General features: G+C 37.7%; 1 protein-coding gene across 1 annotated transcript in view; it reads left to right on the top strand.

Moving 5' to 3' along the window:
* The window catches only part of LOC124157079 (caldesmon-like), a 38229-nt gene that overhangs the window by 13105 nt on the left and 4733 nt on the right, over positions 1-20391 (top strand). The window contains exons 4-7 of the mRNA XM_046531554.1: positions 3134-3256; positions 5924-6105; positions 15576-15735; positions 17167-17377. Of these exons, the coding sequence (XP_046387510.1) occupies positions 3134-3256; positions 5924-6105; positions 15576-15735; positions 17167-17377 (676 nt within the window). The remainder of the gene's footprint in view (positions 1-3133; positions 3257-5923; positions 6106-15575; positions 15736-17166; positions 17378-20391) is intronic.

The following is a 20391-nucleotide window of genomic DNA, read 5'->3' as shown; positions in this document are numbered from 1 at the left end:
GCGGCAGGATCAAGTGACAAACGTAATACATCACACATATGTACATGCGGAAAGGAGGGGGTATGGTTATGAGTTGGTGGAAGTGGGAGAGGGGGTTTGGGGGGTAAAGGATGGGGGAATGGAGTGGGGAGGCGGATGGGATACGTAAGGAATTGGGGTTCAGTTGAAGGTTTTAGCGGGGGCAGGGCTAACAGCGGGGAATGACTAAGGAACTCAATGTCGTTCATGAGATTTACTTTGCATTTCCTCCTTCTGGTGATCTCCCACTACTCAAGTGCGTCGAGCCGACGTCCTTTATTCTCGAAGGCCAACATTTTTGGGGTGAAATTGCACAAATGGCCCTCGTTGATGAGATGAGCGGCTACCTGGAATTTAGTGTCTTTCTTTTCATAACATCTTCTATGTTCTGCTGCCCGTACTTTGAAGGTACTTATAAGGTTAGGTTAGGAAGGTAAGGTTAATTATAATTGCTTAAGAAGTTAAGTTGTAATATAGATGTTTAATTAATTATTAATACTCTGGCCAAGTGGGAGAGGTGGTGTTTAATCCCATTCCCCTTTGCTACAGCCTAAGAGGTTTTTCATATGAAAATTGTGGGAGTTAGTTCATGAGGTCGTGAGTAAACCCCCCTCCTGCCATTATGAGGGACACAGCATAGAGCTGCACATGGGCTGGGAGATTAGGCATAATATGTTGAGTGAGTTTAAAAGCCTGGCAGATTCCAAGGTGGAGATTAGGGCAAGGAGAGACTGAGCGGAGCTACAGGTCGCTACAGCTACGGAGATTTTTTCCCAATGCTGTGTTAGTGGTGAAGGGTGTGGGCGTATCTAGACTGCTCTTGGTGGCATATGTCTGCACTTACATTGATTCTAAGGGTAGAGGTGATTCCTAACAGAATCTAATAGCTCAACACCTCTACCCTTGAATAAACAAGAGGCTGTAGGAATAGTGTGAGCATTGGCATAAAATTCGTAAATCTTAGTCTAGTGCTTGTATTGTATGACATTGGGGTGCAATATTCCAAAGAGGCTTCTGAACAGGTGGCTCTTATGAGTTTTGAGTTCTGTCTGTATTTTTTTTTACTAGAGGGTTGGTAATCTATTGAATTGGTAAAGAAGTCCTGCTAATATTTTCTGTGCTTCGGCAGTCCCCCTGATATTCCCCCACATATTACTGTGTGCTTGTCTTCAGCAAAAACTCCCTTCACCTCATGTCATCATTTTAATGTATCCTTGTTCTATCTCATTTCTTGCATTTGGTACTTAATGTGATCAGATGATAATTATTATTAGAAGCTTTCTTGTGGGAGTAAAAGTTGGTATCCACATAAAATGGGCCTATTGTCTATTTAAAAAATTTAAAGTACTCATGAGAATGATGAGGATCAAATGGATCATCCGAGTAAGTTATGAGGAAGTCCTAGGAAGAGTTGGAGAGAAGAGAAGCCTCATGAAAACCTTGACAAGAAGATGGAACTACCTAATAGGCCATATCTAGAGACATGATGGTCTGATGAAGACAATCGTCGACGAACAAGTAGTTGGCTAGAATGGAAAAACCGAAAATGAAATTAGAAAGAGAAGATATATGTAGGTGTGAAAAGATTAGCTGATATGAGAATGGAGTGGAGAGCTACGTCTAACCAATCTTAGGATTGTTGACCTGTGATGATGAGGGTACGCGTCAAGGACAACGAGCTTTTCATTAGCTGGTGAGTCACCACAGCGAAAAATGTGCGATAACAGTTTCAAAACGGAAAGGGTGGGATTGTACCTAGCAAACCCTTGGACCAGTGCAGTCACCACCTCATTCCCTTGCCTACCCTGACAGTGTCATCACTTATGGCTGCATAACGTTTTCTCTTCAGTCTCTTTATGAGTTACAGACCATATGCAGGGTTCCCACTCAACCGTGAATGAACCGTGAATTTCGTCTACCATGAAAAAACCTGGAAAAAGCCGTGAATTACGTAATAAAACCATAAAAATCTCTCAAAATTGATTGTAGAACTACAGTTGGCCATTCAAAAGAAAAATCGATATGGCGATCATGTTTCAAGGTCAGTAACTCGCAGACACTGTCCACGCATTTATCTGCACACACATATTCGAAGCTCAATTATTGGTCCATGTACCATGACAAGATGAAGACCTTAAGCCTGTGAGTAGAAGACCGGAAACCAGAGTGCTCATTAATCCTTGCGAAAAAACAGACACCTCTTCACTTCCCAGCCATCCTCCATTTCCCACTCACAACATTTAGCCGGCTCTAAATTTTGCTAACGATAGGCGATGCAATAAGAGCACTTTCATTGCCGGCGTTTATCGCGTTCGTTAAATTTTTAGCAAAAGTGCGGCTGGTGATTTCTACGTGATAAATATTTATTCCTAAAATAAAAACAGACCATGAATTTGATGGCATTTAGACCGTGAAAACCTGGAAAAAACCGTGAATTTTATAATTCAGTTGGAGTGGGAACCTCGATATGTACCTATACATACAAGATACCTGTCAGCAATCACTCAGCTCTTCCTCCACCTTTCTAGCTGTCATCAGACATTTTTTCCCATAAGAATCATGACTCAATTTACGTCCTTAGAGACCTTTCAGTGTGAGAAGGAATCACTCACATTTGAGTGAGGAACAATTAACTGCCCATGCACGTGCAGTCGCTGAGAAAAAGCTGAGAAGCGGTGACCCTCTCGTATTTTTTGTTGTGTATGAGTTGAGAAGTAGGTAATGGATCTAAAAACCCAAAAAATATGGGTGTCTTCATTTTTCAAAAAAATCACAATCATCAGCAATAAAATGCTTACTGTGCACATTGTATCCTAAAGATGTCACAGCTCTGTGATCAATAGTTTCATCTTTGTTTTGATTCAATGTGTCAGGATTTCTTTCTGTTTAGGAGCAAATAGTGGGTACTTTATTTTCATGATAGGATGAAATTTTAATGCAGCACTGATCTAAATTATTCCCAGTAATGCAGTAATTATCAAGATCTTTGCAATGATTAGATTAACCAACTAGACTAGGGGAAAAAGTGAGAAAATATCTTCAAAGATTTGAGTATATACATATTGTACTGTCTTAATACATGGATTTTTGACAGTTCACGCATATCTCATTTCAGTACTGCACTCCAAAACATAAGTCTTCTTCAGCATCAAAATTGGCACAGGAAGTCCTGTATTCACATAAAGCACTGAGGAACAGGAAAGTTAAGCATGCCTCTTCAGAGATGTCACTGGCCTTGGTGAGTTTAGGTGACACTCACTATTTTTGCATGTGAATAGCTTTACCACTAATATAAAGGTTAATTGATTTCTATGGAAATGTGTGTGTTGAATGTTACTTCTCAACTTTACTGTGTGTTTTCTATGATCCCAGGGCATCTCAATGACATGTGGAACTGATCATGAAACGTAAATGTGTATTATGTACATATATCCTGTTAGGGCACTGTTATCCATTATTCACAATTGCTATGCAATTATTTGATAATGTGAAGATAATGAAATGCACTTAAGTCAGAATGTGCATGTTAGTAAATGTGTCTTACCTTGTGTATTATATCAAGGTCAATGTTTGGAATTCTAGTGACAGCAGTCCCTCTGCTAGAACTTCAAGAGCTTGATCTTAGATGAGCTAGAAGTTTTTAAGTGTCAATATTCAGGCAAAAAAGCCATCTTAGCTTATTCTATGCTAACTTGGCTTATTCATTAGCTTAAGGTTGGAAGGCGATATTTGGTGGAACTTGTTCACAGGAAACATAATGAAAATACACTTTTGTATGTTCCACAAGAGTTTTTAATACCGACCCAGGTTTCGACTGACTTCTTGGAAGATAATCTTTTTAAATCCAATGACGTGTTAATAAAAAATGTTAGTTACTGGTATCGTTATGTTGACGACATTTTATGCTTGTGGACAGGTAGTTTCCGACAACTAGACAGATTTTTAGACCTCTTGAATAGCCTTCAGGACTCCATTCATTTCTCTATGGAAATTGGGGGCAATACGTTGAATTTTTTATACTTGACCATAGATATTAACTCCGGTACACATGAATTTTCAATTCTTAGGGAGCCAACTTACAGTGATGTTGTCATACCCAACGATTCGTGCCATCATCACATGCATAAAATGTCGGCATTTCACTCCTTAATACACTGCTTGGTCGCCATTCCCATGTCAAATGAAAATTATAAAAAAGAACTATCCCCTATAAAGTTAATTGCTGTTCAAAACGGGTATGAATCTATTACAATTGACAAAATCCTTAATAGGAAACTTAAAAAGCACGCAATGAAGACCGTCACTACCTTACCCTCAACATCTCCTAACAGTGATAGACCTGTAACATCTTGGAGGAAAATACCATTCCTTGGCCCCCTATCTTATCGGGTGACTGGTATGTTCCCAAAAGATAAATTAAGATTAACATTTTATAATATGACAACTGTTGGCTATTTTTTATTTAATTCAAAACCAAAATTTATTGACAAGGACCAAAGCGGTGTGTATAAATTGTATTGCAATAAGCCTAATTGTAATTCTGTGTATATTGGTCAGACCGGACGTGCCATAAAAACCAGGACAAATGAATATATGAAGTGTAGGGTAAGAGGCGATTCAACCTCTAATTTTGCCAAACATCTGTTAGACTGCAACCATAGCAGTGATTTCAATGTCAAGGTTCTCCACAATGTGTGTAAAGGTAAAAAGATGGATTTTCTTGAGCAGTTAGAAATTTTAAGAGCATGTCGAATCAAAAATGTAAGGGTGGTTAACGACCTTTTGTACCCCCCACACTCCTCCCCTTTATTATCAGTCCTGCTGGACTCGGCAAGTAAACCCACTGACCTAGAGGAAACTATTCCTCGTTAGCTTTTTCCCCTACCACCATCACCACCTCCTCCCTGTCTTAACCCCCCTCTCCCTAAGGTATATATAAGCTCGCAAAATTTTTGTATATTCACCTTGATAATGACAGTGTGTACTGCCAAAACCTGGGTCGGTATTAAAAACTCTTGTGGAACATACAAAAGTGTATTTTCATTATGTTTCCTGGCTTATTCAGTTGTTCACTTTGTCTCATAAGTTAAAAATTTAATGCACCAAAAATTTTTATATCATGGCTTTGTAGCAGTTGTTTGTAACGTAAACAAATGAAGTCTTCAAACTGGTTTTTGCACCAGTTACTTTGGTACCAATACTTTTTGGTGCTGGTTCCTGCTCTAAGCTAATGAGCCTGTGGAACTGATGAACCAAATGAATGCATCCCTAGTTTCCAATCATCAGCTGATTGACAGTTTTGACTATAAACTGCTGACCTTCTGCAATCAACTGCTTGCCACTCCACAGCTGGCAAATTTGTGAAACAATCTGTATGGAAACTAAAGTCTGTTCTGTTGAGTCATCTATCAAAAGAATTTCAGGAGGCTATGGTAACATTTTCCAATTCAAGGAACTTTGTTGCCTGTGGGCAACATTTAACTTATAATACTTAACTAATAATTAGAGTTCTGTATTTCAGTATGTCAAAAATCTGGCTTTGCTAAGTGATTTATGTAAGGTTAAAGAAATTTTTGTCCAAGGCTTACATAAAAATTTATAATTATATATTACTGAAAATGTTACAGTGTTTTGAAAGTTAAGTGGATAAAAATTTTTCATTATATTTATTCACCCTGTTTTCACGAAAAAATCCTGGATTGCATTCACCATCATTTAAGAAATCTATCCACCATTTTCTGCTGCTCCAAGCATCAGTTTATGTTTTGTTGGCATATGGTGTGGGTTTGTATGACAGCAATTTTGCTAAATATTATTCAGCTTCTTCAAATTCAGCTTTTATAAATTGATAAAAGTTTTATTTTTATGCATTGATACAGAGGTTGTATTGTTGTTTTCATTCCAGAGTGCTAAAGGAAAAAAGACCCCTACTATTTCAAAGAGTACTGCTAATTTGGCGACAGTAGCTTCTAAGCAAGTAGAAACTGAAATCAAGGAAGCAGAACTGAAGAGGCAGCAAGAGAAAGAAATGGAAGCTCTCAGAAGAAAGGAAGAATTGTTGAAGAAGAGGACTGAAGCCGCTAAGAAGTAAGATCCTGTAGTTAGCTCCTAAAATTCCTCAGCTGGCTTTCATTATGTCGTTGGTTACTGTCTTATTCATTTATTCTTTCGATTTCGAGTAAAAACTTATTGGCTGAAATACTCATGTGAAGTATTTGATTATTTTCCCGGAATAAGGGGAATATAGCTTTTAAAATTCCCAGTTGTATAGGAGCTTTGCGAGGGCAAAAAAGTCAAAAGACAGACGTCTTCAAGTAGTTACTGAACTGACCACTTTCCGATGCCAATGAGCTTTGCGTTAATTTTTTCCACCACTGTAAATAGTAAGAGTATTAACTTTCTGTCACATTTAACTTGTAGCCATAAATGCAAAATCAATACATACTATGTAATTGTCAAGGTTGTTTTTCCCTTACAGTATAATATGTAGTTGCTACTAGTGATATTACCAGAACTTACTGCATGGAAAGTTTATTTCTTTTGACCTTCAGTAATTAAAGTACATGTAGTTAAAAGAGGTTGTTTTCATATCTTTGTGCAAAGGGCCCATTATTATTTCTTGAGCAAAATTTGTTAATCTATTGGAAATGTCAACAAGGTCATTCCATTCAAAATCAACAATTGGCCATTGCCTCACCTTATCACATTTCAGGGTGGTTGGAGATAAGTGCTTCTTAAGCCAAATGAGTCAACCAAATTCTCTGAAGAAAAAATTGCACTGAGTTATAGACAAATGAACTCTGTCATATCATGTGCTAAAAACACCATTTGATGCCATTTTTTATTTAAGCTGTTGTAGGTTTGTTTTCCTTTGTACAGAAATAACTAACACATTGTTTTAAAGCACCAGATATGCACTTTATCTTAATGCACCTAATAACGTACTCAATGTGAAATTCAATGGTATAATACCTGCTCCAATGCAAAACTTGGAAGTGTCGTTTTTTGTAAATTTAGGCAGTGTAAGTGCCTAGAAGCACACTGATGGAAAAGCCCCATTTTTCTATGTCAACAGTCGCACATAGTTATTTTATGGCGAGTAATTTAGTGTATGTTTCTTCAACCATGACGGAGAAAATGACTGCAAAGACTTGATTTTTAAGATAAAAAAGAATTGAGTTGTGTATTGCAGGGGTTGGAAAGCTAGGAGGATTGGAATTTGTTGGAAATAATATACTGCCATAGACATTGTTGACAGGTCTGATCAATTCAACTACCTCAAAAGATATTATGAAGGAGCTTGGATTCATCTTTAAACTATCAATGTGGTGTAGTAACTGAATGGGAGATAGAAACAAAATACAGTGCATATTGCAATACATATTTATTTTTTCAATTTCTAAAGGGGTAATTTTTAGTCTTTATTATTAAGGAAGACATATGTGGCTGTCACGATTCAGTTACTGCTGACTTTGGCATATCCGCAGTAGGGTGGTCCTTATTTTCAGTTTTCGAATTTCTTTTGGGACACCCCCCAGTTTTGTTCCACTTGGTGAGAAAATTAATCATGAAAATTATTTTTGCAATCGGATACCGGGAAAGCGTGCCGCATCGCACTTAAAGTTTTGAAATTTTGGTATTTTCGGGTGTTTTTCGGACATAAGTGAAGATGATGTCACTCTCAGATTATTCTATCACTTTTTTGTCTTCTACAGCGACTCGATAGACATTTGCAGAGTATCACCTCAAATTTCTTTCATTTCTGTCCTTTCGTTCCCGAGATATCGCACTGAGAGTGAGCGCGTGCCACCCCAGTCAGACACTTTGGGTGGCACGCGGGTTGCATACTCTCAATGTTTTTTTATCATTCTCACTCGTCGTAAAAGCATGAAATTCTTTTGATAAACTTTAAACTTCGTAAATACAACCTTTAATGTTATATTTATCACTGCTTATTACCAAAACGGGCTTAGTAGCAGTTGTTTATTCTCAATATCTAAATCTTATACAGTGCAACCTCGATAAAACGACACCCCACGGTGCACCAATAAACACTCGTTATATCGAATTGTCGCTTTACCGGAGGTGACCTGTTGCGAACAGTTATACAGGAAAAGAGTGGTGCGGCGACAAATAAATTTCTATCTGATAAATGTAAGCATAAATCCTTTAGAAAGGTGATATTTTTGCATCATTAAATTTCCTTACTCAAACAACGACTAATTGTTTGGTGTTTTCTTGGCCATGGTGTCTGCCATCAAATGCTTTCTATTCATGCAGCTCATGGACGTGCAGTTATGCAGACGACTGCTTTCTGCCGTCCGAGGAACAAAAGAAGATCAAGTATTCGCGAATGCTAATGCCACAATATTTTCACCAAAATTAACTACTTATTTATCAAACGACAGTTTACAACACAAATTTGAGACAGAGCACTCCATTAACTTCATTTCTAACAAATCGCTAGCAATTACAGATATTAAGGAGTCTTGATGTAAGTTTTTCCGGCGGTGAAACCCTCGCTATGGCGAGAGCCAACACCAAAAGGGCCTCGTAAAAACGAATTTTTTAACATGCTTATTATAGGGTCGATCGACGGTGCATCGGCTATCTCTCGTAATAGCGGGGGTCTCGCTATAGCCCGTACTCGCTTTAACTAGGTTCCTCTGTATCTAAGTGCTTCTGTCTAAATTCAGAGTATCATTTTTGAGAGCTAACCCCCTGAATAGCCAGTGAAGGTGCTTCTCCTTGCATGTATTTCTTTGCCATTGTGCAAGCTGTGGGCTTAAACTTATGAGATTTTATATCTTTGCACCAGAGAAAGGTGGTGTTAGTTGAAAGTTAATTGATAAGTGGCGGAGGAGAGGCTCTAGGTTTGGTAGATTTTTTCCAGTTTTGATGTATCTTCCACCAACAGAGGGAGAAGTAGGTGAGGAACCAAAGGGCTAATGAGGGTAGGATTGCAGGAGGAGAAATGAAGGTTTGGTGAGGGCACAGGGCACAATAGTAAATGGTACGTGATGGGTCCAGGCGTTGACGATTCGGGCATAGGATAATGAATTCCCGGAAATGAATCCCTCCTCTTTTCCAACCCCATACGCTCATTTTGCCGTTATATTTTCGCCATTGTATTTCGCTGGGGCGACAGGAATCGTAGCGTTGGCAAAATCCTAGAAAACCTTCTGTTAGGGATAGATATTCCGTAGTTCATAATTCCGGATTAACGACCATCTACTGTAATTACAATAAATATGTTATAAACAGCATCGATTAATTAGTCGAATAATAAATGAAAGGTGATAATGTTAACATCTCCGGCGATCATCTGTCTTAATCAAAAGTAGTTATGCCTACCGTATGTTTTAGGTTTCGATATCCTTCTACGGCAAACTGATTGAACTAAGAGAGATATTCGCGTTCGTAAAGGAGCCAGAAATATTATTGAGAGGTCGCAGGGGAATGCAATAATTAGATTCGCGATGTATTTAGTTTCGCGCTCAACAGTGCGACGTCATTTCAACCGTTCCTGTATTCATTTTTGCTACTCATTGAGACGAATAAATAACCTAACTTCATATTGCTCTAGTCGGGATTTTCAAAACAAGCCGAGAAACAACTGCATAAAATCAAAATTAGCGGCCTATTTGGGGCTGGGTTTTGCTGCGCAAAATCGAAAAACTGCGTAAAATCAAGAAAAGATGTAAAATCGAAGTTTCACCATTGCAATTCCCTATGCTTCCCGGCTGGACTTGACTGTCGCTGCGTAAAAACGAGACTTGATGTAAAATCAAAGTGCGTAAAATCGAGGTTTCACTGTAAACAGATATCCCTGCAACCAATGGGCAGGAATGAAAGATATCAAAAATTCTCAATGCGGGATAGTTGCCAACTTACATTAAGGGCTCAGATTAGACATTTCTCAAAATTGCAATCACCGCCGCTCGAGCCCCAAAGTTAAGGATTTTGCGAATATTCTGGCTGGTCTAAGGTTTATGCTTTTTCGTGATAGCTTATTGATTTTTCTACCCGCATTCCTATTTTTTGTCATTGTTCTCTTGATTAGTACTCCGTATGGCTCTATCGAAATCATCTACACGGAGCGTCAACTCAGGGCGAGGGCAGGGCAGGGAGCAAAGGGGATAGCAACTTCGATCGGCAACGCCGCCACATTTATGTGCCACAGTCGCCGTGACATAATAGGATAGGGGTGGGGGACAGATGGTAGGGGGCATAGCAGTAAGCTCTTCCAGCGTTTCCGTTGTAGTTCGTATTTAACATCATCAGATGTTTTATATGAAGCATTTTTCTCAATTAATGTTATTATTCTGAAATCAAATAAATATTTTCTTTCGTTTCTTTCACTTGACAGTTCTAGATCATTATATTTAATGAGAGTAATCGGAAGCCACACATTCACTTCAGTTGAGGGTGGTTGGTTGTCGTGAAATAAAGAATCCCAATATGAATTTACATGTTTATTTAAATCAAATACCTTGTACAAGGAAAGACTAAATACATTTAATTGGCTTTTACATTAAATTGGCTGTTCGTTAACGTGTACGATAAGCTAAACGGAGTCCGCACTTCAAAAACCATATGGTTGCAGCCATAAGTATAACAATGATATCGTAAGTAAAAAGCTGAGAAAACATATTTAAAATTACAGTGCATTTTTTTATACTTTCACTCAGTGAGTGCATGCATGAGAAAAGTCGGCAGAACATACAAACAAATCATTGCATTATAAATCAAACGAAACGGAGATGTGAGAAGCACAAAATTTCCATTGATAAAAAAAAAGTCACCATATGTACTAATTAGAGGAACTAAAATCTCTAGAAACATCTGTGGCATTCGATGGAGTATGAATTAAAAGAATAAACCTGGGATCAATTATATGGCATGCCCTTTGCTCTAAGCCTGAAGCTGAAACACGAGCATCACATCCACGGAAGTAACTTGTAGAATAGCCAACACCATTCAATATCTGAAAATTCCAAATAGACATGTGTACATAAATGAATTAAAAAAAAATTAATGCTTTGTAAGCAATATATGAACCTATGTTTTTTAAATAATGCACTAATATGAATAAGAGTGGAATTCGTAACAGGTGCTGAATTTATAAAGGTGAAAAGCCGGGATGAAACAGATGAGGGAAAATTGATTCCAAGTTACATATATAATAAATCAATACGTAATCCTAAAGTAATTACACCACAGTACTCACAGCAATTCATTACGAGAGAATTAATGCACTTTTAAAGGCTCGTCGCGAGCACGCCTTCTTCAACAGTTGATAGCGCCATGCTTCCTAGCAGAAGACTGAAATTTTTGAATTCCTTGCCAGCAGGCCGGCAACCGATTTTCAGAATTCCCCTCTGTGATTGGCTCTTCAACCATGTATACTAGGCTTAGGAGAACAGACATATTCGAAAGTTTGGTGCCATCGACTGCAGCGCCTCTGGCCGTGCCGATTAAAGTTATTTCCCCCTGTACCACACTGTCGGACCCCCCTCACCCATCAGTTGATTCACCGTGTTATCTACTGCTGGGCAACTGCTGCACTGTATTCCTGAGACGCAGAGGGCCTACGACTGCTGGGAGGGAATGAAGCCGTTGTGTTTGAGACTCTCTAGCGGACCCTTCTATGTGTTGATGCTATTCATAAGGAACTCGGGCACCACTCCATTTCTCCCCCGTGAATACTGATGGCCTTGAAGGCTCAAGGCGTAGACCCTCTACTTTGAAGTCAATTCGCCCAATAACCTATGATGGCTAAAGTTACGTCTCAAACAGTATTGTTTTCCAAAATCTCATTTCCACTAGCTCCACATTTAATTAATGATCTAAATTCACTAATGTCATTCTTTTAAGGAGGCGAGATAAATGGCTTTGGTAGGTCGGCTATCTGGACCGCATGACGAGTAATGCTTTTGGCCATTGCACAACAATCTATTTCGATTAACATAAAAACAAAGAAGAAGATTTGAGGCAAGCAATACTATTAATTTGCGTAAAATGATAGCAATTTCGTGTTTACTTAGTGCAAGTTCACATTTTATCAAGAGAGCGTTAAAGGTATTTGATTAGGCTACACAGCGTTGGGATGTTTCCCTGAGGAACGAATGTGCACTATATTGACATTGCACTAGGCGAGGCATGGGTGTACCATGGGTGGAGGCAGAAATCTAAGTCTCCATTGCATTTTTCCAACTATTTCCTTGCTTAAATTGCTTTAATATCCTTATAAATACGCCGTGTTTGGTCTCATTCTTTTTTAAATGACGTGCACATTACTAATATTTCAGTCTAATAAAATAATAATACCAATTGCAGAAAGTCATTGTTAGACACCTTTTGGACTATTAGGTGACTCATGCTGCAGTTGACCTCCAGAAATGGGAAACTTTGAAGGGGGTAAGATGAAAAAGGTCAGCGGGCGAGGAGGAGGAGGCGTGAAAAAGGTTTTGTTTTTGTTCTCGTGTAACTTGATATTTTCTTTCAAAGCTAACGTCTTCCTAATACGATCCATGCGCGAGCTGGAAAATTTTTCTTGATTTTGGAGAAAAGGAAAGCTTAGAGGGGGAGGCTAGTGCTGACTGGAGGGGAATAGTGGATCTTGGGAAATGCACTTATGTTACTATCCCACGGCATTGAGCTTCTCCTTATGGTAGTTTCATCTTGTGGGAAAAATTCAAACTATGCACCTGTTGTTATTAGCCATAAAAGATGCATTTAATTGCATGCATTTAATCTCATTTTCGTCAAACGATGGATGTGGGAAAATTATACATCGGGACCGCTATGATTTGACGCTAGTACTCGAGCTATGATTTACTATTCCAATTCGATATTAGTTCAAGATATCTGGTATTTGACCCATCTCTAATTTTTAATGATTCTTCGTTTTAATGTTATTCTTAATGACGGTTTTTAATGATGTTATTGATGCCAATGATTTCATTAAATTTGAATTAAAAGTTGATTTTAAAAATGTATTTGGTACATACCTATCTGTTTATATATTTATCAAGTGAAATAGATGAATGATATTCATTATGCTTTGTGCAATTCTAGTATTCGAGGTATTCGCAAATTGAGATATTCGAGTATTCGAACTATGATTTACTATTTGAATTTGATATTCGAGTTTGAGAAATCTGCTATTCGACCCATCTCTACTTTTTTGTAATATCTTAGACTGAAAATCAAGTTACTCCAGTTCTGGAATGGCTTAAGATAGAGGCCTTTATTTTAAAACCAGCCATGCATGTGCAAACTAAACGATTCAATGAGGAACTTGCATGGGTCGTAGATTGCTCTAAAAACTATTTTGAATAAGTCAAATGGATACATTAGCTCGCAAAAATACCTTCAGTTTCTCCATTCAACATCAAAAGAAATAAAAAAATTGCATTTAAAATCTAGAAAAATTTCTCTGAGCCGACCACTGCGCGAAGACACCCGAGCGTTGCCGAGGCCAGGCGTGACGTCATAGGTGCCTAAACAACCGTAGGGAGTTGGGAAATACGCTGAGCGCATGGTGTAAAATTTGTTTTGAGGGAGTATTTAGCCGCTCATCGTCGCTTTATTTTGTTCTGTTATTCTTGGGCAAGTTTTCCTATTGCTATTGTGCCGCGATTATTACTTGTGATATTAATAATGCGGCATCGGGATGATGAAGTACAAGCGTTTCACTTCGTATGTTTTAGTTATCAGAAAAATGGATGATAACGTTTCCACTCGTTCGAATAGTACACCTGAAATTCATCTACATCTACATAATACACCGCAGGCCGCCTAAAAGGCGTGTGGCATGGGGTGTTAGGACACCAGCCTTTTTTTAGGACACCAAAAATTGATGCCACGACCCTCATGGTATTTGTTAAGACAAATTATTGCTATACGTCGGCGGCAAATCGAGATGTAAAAGAAGAAAAATGAGGATAACGATCGTAAGCTGTGCTGTTGACATTAGAGTAAGCTGTGCTGTTGAATTTGGCAACGCCGAATCAGCGGAGAAGGTCCGTCCTACGGTACGAATTCACAGCGAAACAGTTGCACACAATCCACATGTGAGATCGCGAATCGGTTCCGCTGCCAACACACACACAAGCTACAACCTATTTCAATAATATAGGTTTATCCATATACAATATAATAGCATGTACCATAAAAATATAGTGAGAAATAGGCAAATTCTCTTATCAAAAACTGGAAGTCACTGTCACATTCTTATATTCATCACGTACAACTTACAATAACAGAACTCGTTATGATGAAAACAACTATTTATTCACTGATTTAAACCCTTAAATTAGCCCACAAAAGTGACACAGGTGACTTTTCTCACTACTATTCGTTGAAATAATCGAATAACAAATTTCACAAACAGTTTTTATTTCAATAGCTTGATCGTGAAATGTCATATCTACGGTGAACAACGGAGATTAGCACGCCACTGACAATTTTTACACTACTGTTAGACATTTATCGATAACGTAATAGCACTTTTAGCAATTCAATCACGATGGAACTCTGCAATAACTCTTGGCCGATATTTTTCAACCTTGTCAAACTTTGTGCATTACAACCACTGGCACTGTGATTATTAGCAGTAGCTTAACGGGAGATGTCACGTTGAAAATAACACTATTTTGGCACAAAAATGTTCCTAGATGTCTCCAATCAGCGAGCAAAAGTTGCATTGACTGGAATTCACCACATAATACAAGCACAGACAGTCCTAAACGACGAATTCTCCGGTACCTACGAATAAACGGATGAAGTTATTGTATATAAAAGCTAAGCGGACATTAGTAAACATCAAAATCGTTCTAATTACATACTTAAATGAATGATATGCCGTCAATAACGCATCCCCCTTCCAATGGCCTTGGCTCAGATTCCTACAACGATATTATTTAGGTTTTATAAAATTTTTGGTTTAACTGCTCCAGTCATATATTTTATGCCCTTACTCAGATATTAATATTATAAATAATGCAAAATATGAGGGCTTCCAAGCCTCTATCGTCGGATATTTATCTTTAAAAATAAAAATATCAACACGTCTAACAAACGAAGCTCTCACAACTGCCGGCAACTATTACAAACAATCACAACAATAGCTTCGCGTGATGTTTAGGCACCTTTGACGTCATCGAGGCTTCGTCGGCAGTGGATAGGGGGGTGAGGGAGTTTTTCCCGCTCTTTAAAATTCGTTATATTTATCATTAAATATCTCGCGAAGGAAAACTCAGATATACATACGGTTTTCTTTGTTATATTCAGAAAACAATTTTCTGTCCGCCTGTGAAATAAAAAAAATTCATGCAAGTTCCCCATTGGCATGGAATGGTCCTTAGTTGATTTAAAATGGAATGACTGAATGTCCCTTGATTCACATGATTAAAGCATATTAATCATCATCAGAAACTATGGTATGTAATTTTTCTATGAACATCATTGACTCTACATTTATTGTGACTGGTGGTTTATCATTTTGATGTCTTGTGTTTACTTACCTTGCTGATGAACTTGAATTTTTGTAGGAAAAGGGAAGAAAAAATGTCGAAAGTCAAAAGAACAAGAGAGGAGAAAGAGAAAGAATTGGAAGCCAAGAAAACTAAGAAGGCAAAGATGCCTATAAAGAAGAAGAAGAAAGTGGAGGAAGTTGTGCCAGAAGTAGTAGAGAAAAAAACACCTATTAAGGTAAGGAAATCTTATCTTGCGCATCACGAATCAGTGTCAACTGAGCGCTTTTTTTTACAGTACGAGGTGCTTAGTTTTAGTTGTTTTGGGAAACTCAATTCATGGCACGTACATGTATTTGGTAACTTCAATTGCTTGGTGGTCTGAGCATTTGCCTGTAATGCAGAAAGTGTGGTTCGATTCCTGGTCAATGTGAAATTTTTTACATGTATTTTTGCCCATCATCCCATCCACATGCCACCACTGGATCATCATGATGTGTTTGTGTTCCTATCTCTTTTTTTCATCAACAATTTTTATTTATGTTGGTATTCTTACTTATGGCAATTTATATGATTGTGAATTTGATACATGTATATCGTGGTGGTACGGAGATGGTGGGTTAGTGACTGCTTAGCTGGGTAGTGTACGATGGCTGTTAGGCCAAGGAATCGGCGAACAGAGATTTTTTTCAAAATAAATCTTTATATTCACGTTCCCTTTTAAATAGGATCACTATCACAAGCTGATCTTCTCGTTCCAGCCGGATCTATGTCAGTCAAATCTCTGCTTCTCCCCCTCTCTTTTTGGCTTCAAGTACTTGGAAGTTTAAAAAAGTTAATTTCCAAGAGATGGGATAATTTAGGGTGTATCATGGCCTGGATTTCATGATAACACAGTGGTAGCCATGCTGATGAGCAGGGTTGGAATTGGCGATATGCATGTTGCCAACATTAAGATGATGCTGAGACTATTCATAATGTAGGCATGGCACATTTTGCATCCTAACTTGTAGTTGACTAAAATTAATGATAGCTGTGGCAAAATCTCTGCCCAGCACTGGTTCAGTGCTGATCAGTTTGGAGTGTGGCCTCGTTGAGCTCGCTCCCATTGATTGACGATGAGCAGTACGGCATGCGCGCTGAGTCTTCCATCCACGCGAAGCTATGCTGGCCTTAATGTTGCAGATCATTTTTAAAGATCCGTGCCTGGTAGCTGGCACTTGGTTTTGGAACTACATTGCCGCCATCACCTTTAAAATGGGTGATAACAGTTTTCTTTCTAGTTAAATAGTTAAACAATAGTCTGATGAGATAAATCTCGCAATGCTGAGCACATATTGTGGGTACCTCATAATACAGAGGGCATGCCATGCAGAGACTTCTTGTCCTCCCTATATCCATATTTTTTTACATGTTAATTATCAGCCTTATGGCAGTACAATGCCCATCACTCCTTATGATGCAATTATCGCTGCATGCTGCACTCTTTAAAGAGAGCTTCCCGGGTAGTTTTGAGAAGGCCTTCGAACAACTAGTGAAACTTGAACTGTAACCTAGCTTTAAGAATAAATGTTTTAAGAAAAATTATGACTGTGAAATTTCCTGTAATTTCATAGATAAAAAAAGTTTTGTGCATGTGAATAATAATATGAAAATGATAATTTTTCAGTTTGCCAAACTCAAGGAGATAAATGAGCATAACTCTACATTTACAAAGTGTAAAGAAGAGGAGAGTGATCAGTATAACATGACATCCCATTGGGCTGATGTACCCCCTAAGCAGCCAGCCAATCCCAATGACTATGGCATTGTTGACAAGTCAGACTGCTCAAGTGAGGAGGAAAGCGATCCACGCAAGAAAGTTCCTCAATGGGCTAAAGGTAAGACATTTTTTAATTTCATTTTGGTATATGAGGTCTGCATTCGTTGGTTGCTGTTTTTACATCATCTCTTGAATTGGCTGTAAAATTCAATTATTTTTTGACCACACTGTCGTCCTCCTCAAAATTGGAGAAAACTCAAGAGATCCCAATCAGTTAATTTAATGATTTAACAATTGCAGAAAATTTATGGTGATTAGAATTCTGTGAATAAATAAGAAACAAGTGAACAAGTTGAAAGAAGTTACGAGTACAGTATCCCACGAGAGGGACCCAATCTGTCAGACTTTAGTATACCAGCAGCTAATGTTCTCCATTAGGCCACTGTAGATTCCAGCAATGCAAGGCTTATATGTATATATAATTTGCGAAATAGAAACCATGAGCATAAACTAAGACAGTAATGCAGTGAATCCACATGAAATAATCATTAAATCCAACATACATCGAAACAGAATGATAAATTTGCAACAATGAAGAAACTTCTCCCATTGAGTGCATATGTATACATATCTTCACGCTCAAATGAAATGTCTGTGATGTGTAGCCAAAGAAAAAAAGAAGAGAGGCAAGTGAAACTAAATTTACTTGAAAAGTACGAGTGGTATCATAAATTTGGGTCTTAACTTAAAACCATTTGCATGGTTAATTGTGAGTTGACTGTTTTTATGGGATTGGAGGTAAACTGGATGTCCCTTAGATGAACTTTGTAAATTTTTTATTAAAAATATATTTACTGTTTCCCATAATTATTAATTTTTGTAAGATGCTCTCATGGTTTCCACGTTTCCGACTCTTGTTTCATGTCTGATTTTGTCAGTTTTGCTGGTAAACCCATCAGCTTCTTCAGGTTACTGCTGACCTGGAGATGCTGCCAGGATTGCTGGTATATAATATAACAAGTCAGTTACGAAGTGATGCACTGGAGAAAATAAAATTACTTCTCAATAAACCTAATTAACAATTCAAGGCACACAGAATCAAACAACTTATCCGCGAGTAAAAGGTTACAACTTCTCTATGTAAAAAAAAAACGAGTCGATGAGCGCTTAAATTCATCAAGCGGGTTTTGGAGGGGGGTGGGAACATATTTGTGTCATGTCTGTTCAAGTAATAGGTCCATAAGTTGCTTAAAAAGCGAAAAAAAAACCACTCAAATGTCGTTGAAAAGGGCGGAATGGACGAACAACACGCTCATTCGCCCTCAACAATACTTAAGGTCGCCTTAGTTACCACGATGATATAAGCGTTGAGGGAACGTTTTGAATTGAATATTTACGTAATGGAGAGAAATATAAAATTAATGACGCATGAACTTGCGAAATATTGCAGATTTTTCGTATTTTATCCTTTACCCTAGGATTGTAGCTTCTCTATTTCTGATTATGAGGGTTTGAACCCAACATACTTAGACAAATTAAAACAGAATTTTTTTTAAATAAATCGACTGATACTAACTAATCAATGCCCAGCTGCTAAAGTTCATTTCGAAGACATAATCCCAAAAACTGGGGATCTATTATATGTTATCACCTTTAAAGCGAGAGAAGGCGCTACCAACGCCTTGTCCCCAAAAATCTAGCATTCGCATATTCCTTGAGGTATATTTATAAAAATTCGACAATTCATACACATGTCCATCTATTGATAACTATAAGGCAAGAGATGGCTTCATGAACGCAGAAAAATAGCTATCACCTGGCCTGTAATTTATTTTCACAAACAGCCATAAAATTAGCTATTCTAAAACCTGTTCTTCTTTGTGAGGTGAGAGATGGCAATAGGAAATCGAAATATTGAGATAAAAGTATCACCAGCCGTAAGCAAGCACGTAAGTTATTTTCATTAACATTATGCATAAAAATAGGTATTCTAAAGCATGTTTTTAATTGTTACGGCATAGATGGCACCACGAACGCAAATCAGCGTTAGACAGTATTCACGACCAGCCGCGCAAGATATTTTCATAGTCATTACATATTCACAGCAAATTGTCTTTTCCGGGAATATTCAATTTTTGGCTATGGCATTTATTTATTGTGATGCCTTACGCAACCTTCATTAGACATCGTTCCCGATTACTTGAATCCCATACAATTCCCGTGTAAAACATTTATAAACCATGAATTACATGAGGAAATAGTCACCGTTACCATAAAATTTCAGCCCATCATGAATTTTCATCTAAAACTGATAAATAATACTTACGATGCATGCAATTCTGTAGATCGCTTTGCAAGCCATTCCACAGAGGACTTATTGAGCATTGCGTTAAATTAGTCATTTTGAAACCTGAATTAGTATTATGCGGGCAAGCAGCGTTCAAATAAAAAATAGTAGTCAGTATTTACACCGAAATAATGAATTAGTTTCACTTAGGTGAATTGGAGTAGGATAACCAGGCTTCAACAATCACATCCCGCCTTAGCAACCACATCGAAAATGTGAATTAATACGTACGTAAAATGGACACAGCATTATTTCAATTTACTTTACACTGAAAATAGGTATCGTCATTATATGAATACAGAAAAAGGCCCAGAGCATTTGGACGATTATTAATTATAAACATTGACATGACGAATCCAAAGAAAGTCGATCTGATCTTACTCGCAGAAAAATTGATTATTTGGAGCGGCCATCATTCACAAATGTGAACTCCATTATAAGGATTATACCATTAAAATTTTGTTCAGCTCCCATGTATAGAATTGTATTGAAAAGGATTTGAGGTTTTTCCCCTTTACTTTGCATTTATTATAGATATCGATATAAAATGAAAACTATGGTTGGCAAGGAGACTTTATTTTCACTAAATAATCATATTGTTAACATGGTATGAAGCTGAAAAATTCGGACAGGTAAGGTCAATATCACAGGAGAAAATGAAACATATCGATATAATTTCATATATATATAATTTCATATCGATATATCTTCATAAGGAAGCGTAGCGCATCAAAATTATTTATATCTATGAATAGTGCACTGCTTTTTTAACATATTGTTAAAAG

The sequence above is a fragment of the Ischnura elegans genome, chromosome 4, assembly GCF_921293095.1.
Source record: "Ischnura elegans chromosome 4, ioIscEleg1.1, whole genome shotgun sequence".
Classification (NCBI taxonomy): domain Eukaryota; kingdom Metazoa; phylum Arthropoda; class Insecta; order Odonata; family Coenagrionidae; genus Ischnura; species Ischnura elegans.
This window is presented reverse-complemented; position numbering and strand designations above follow the sequence as displayed.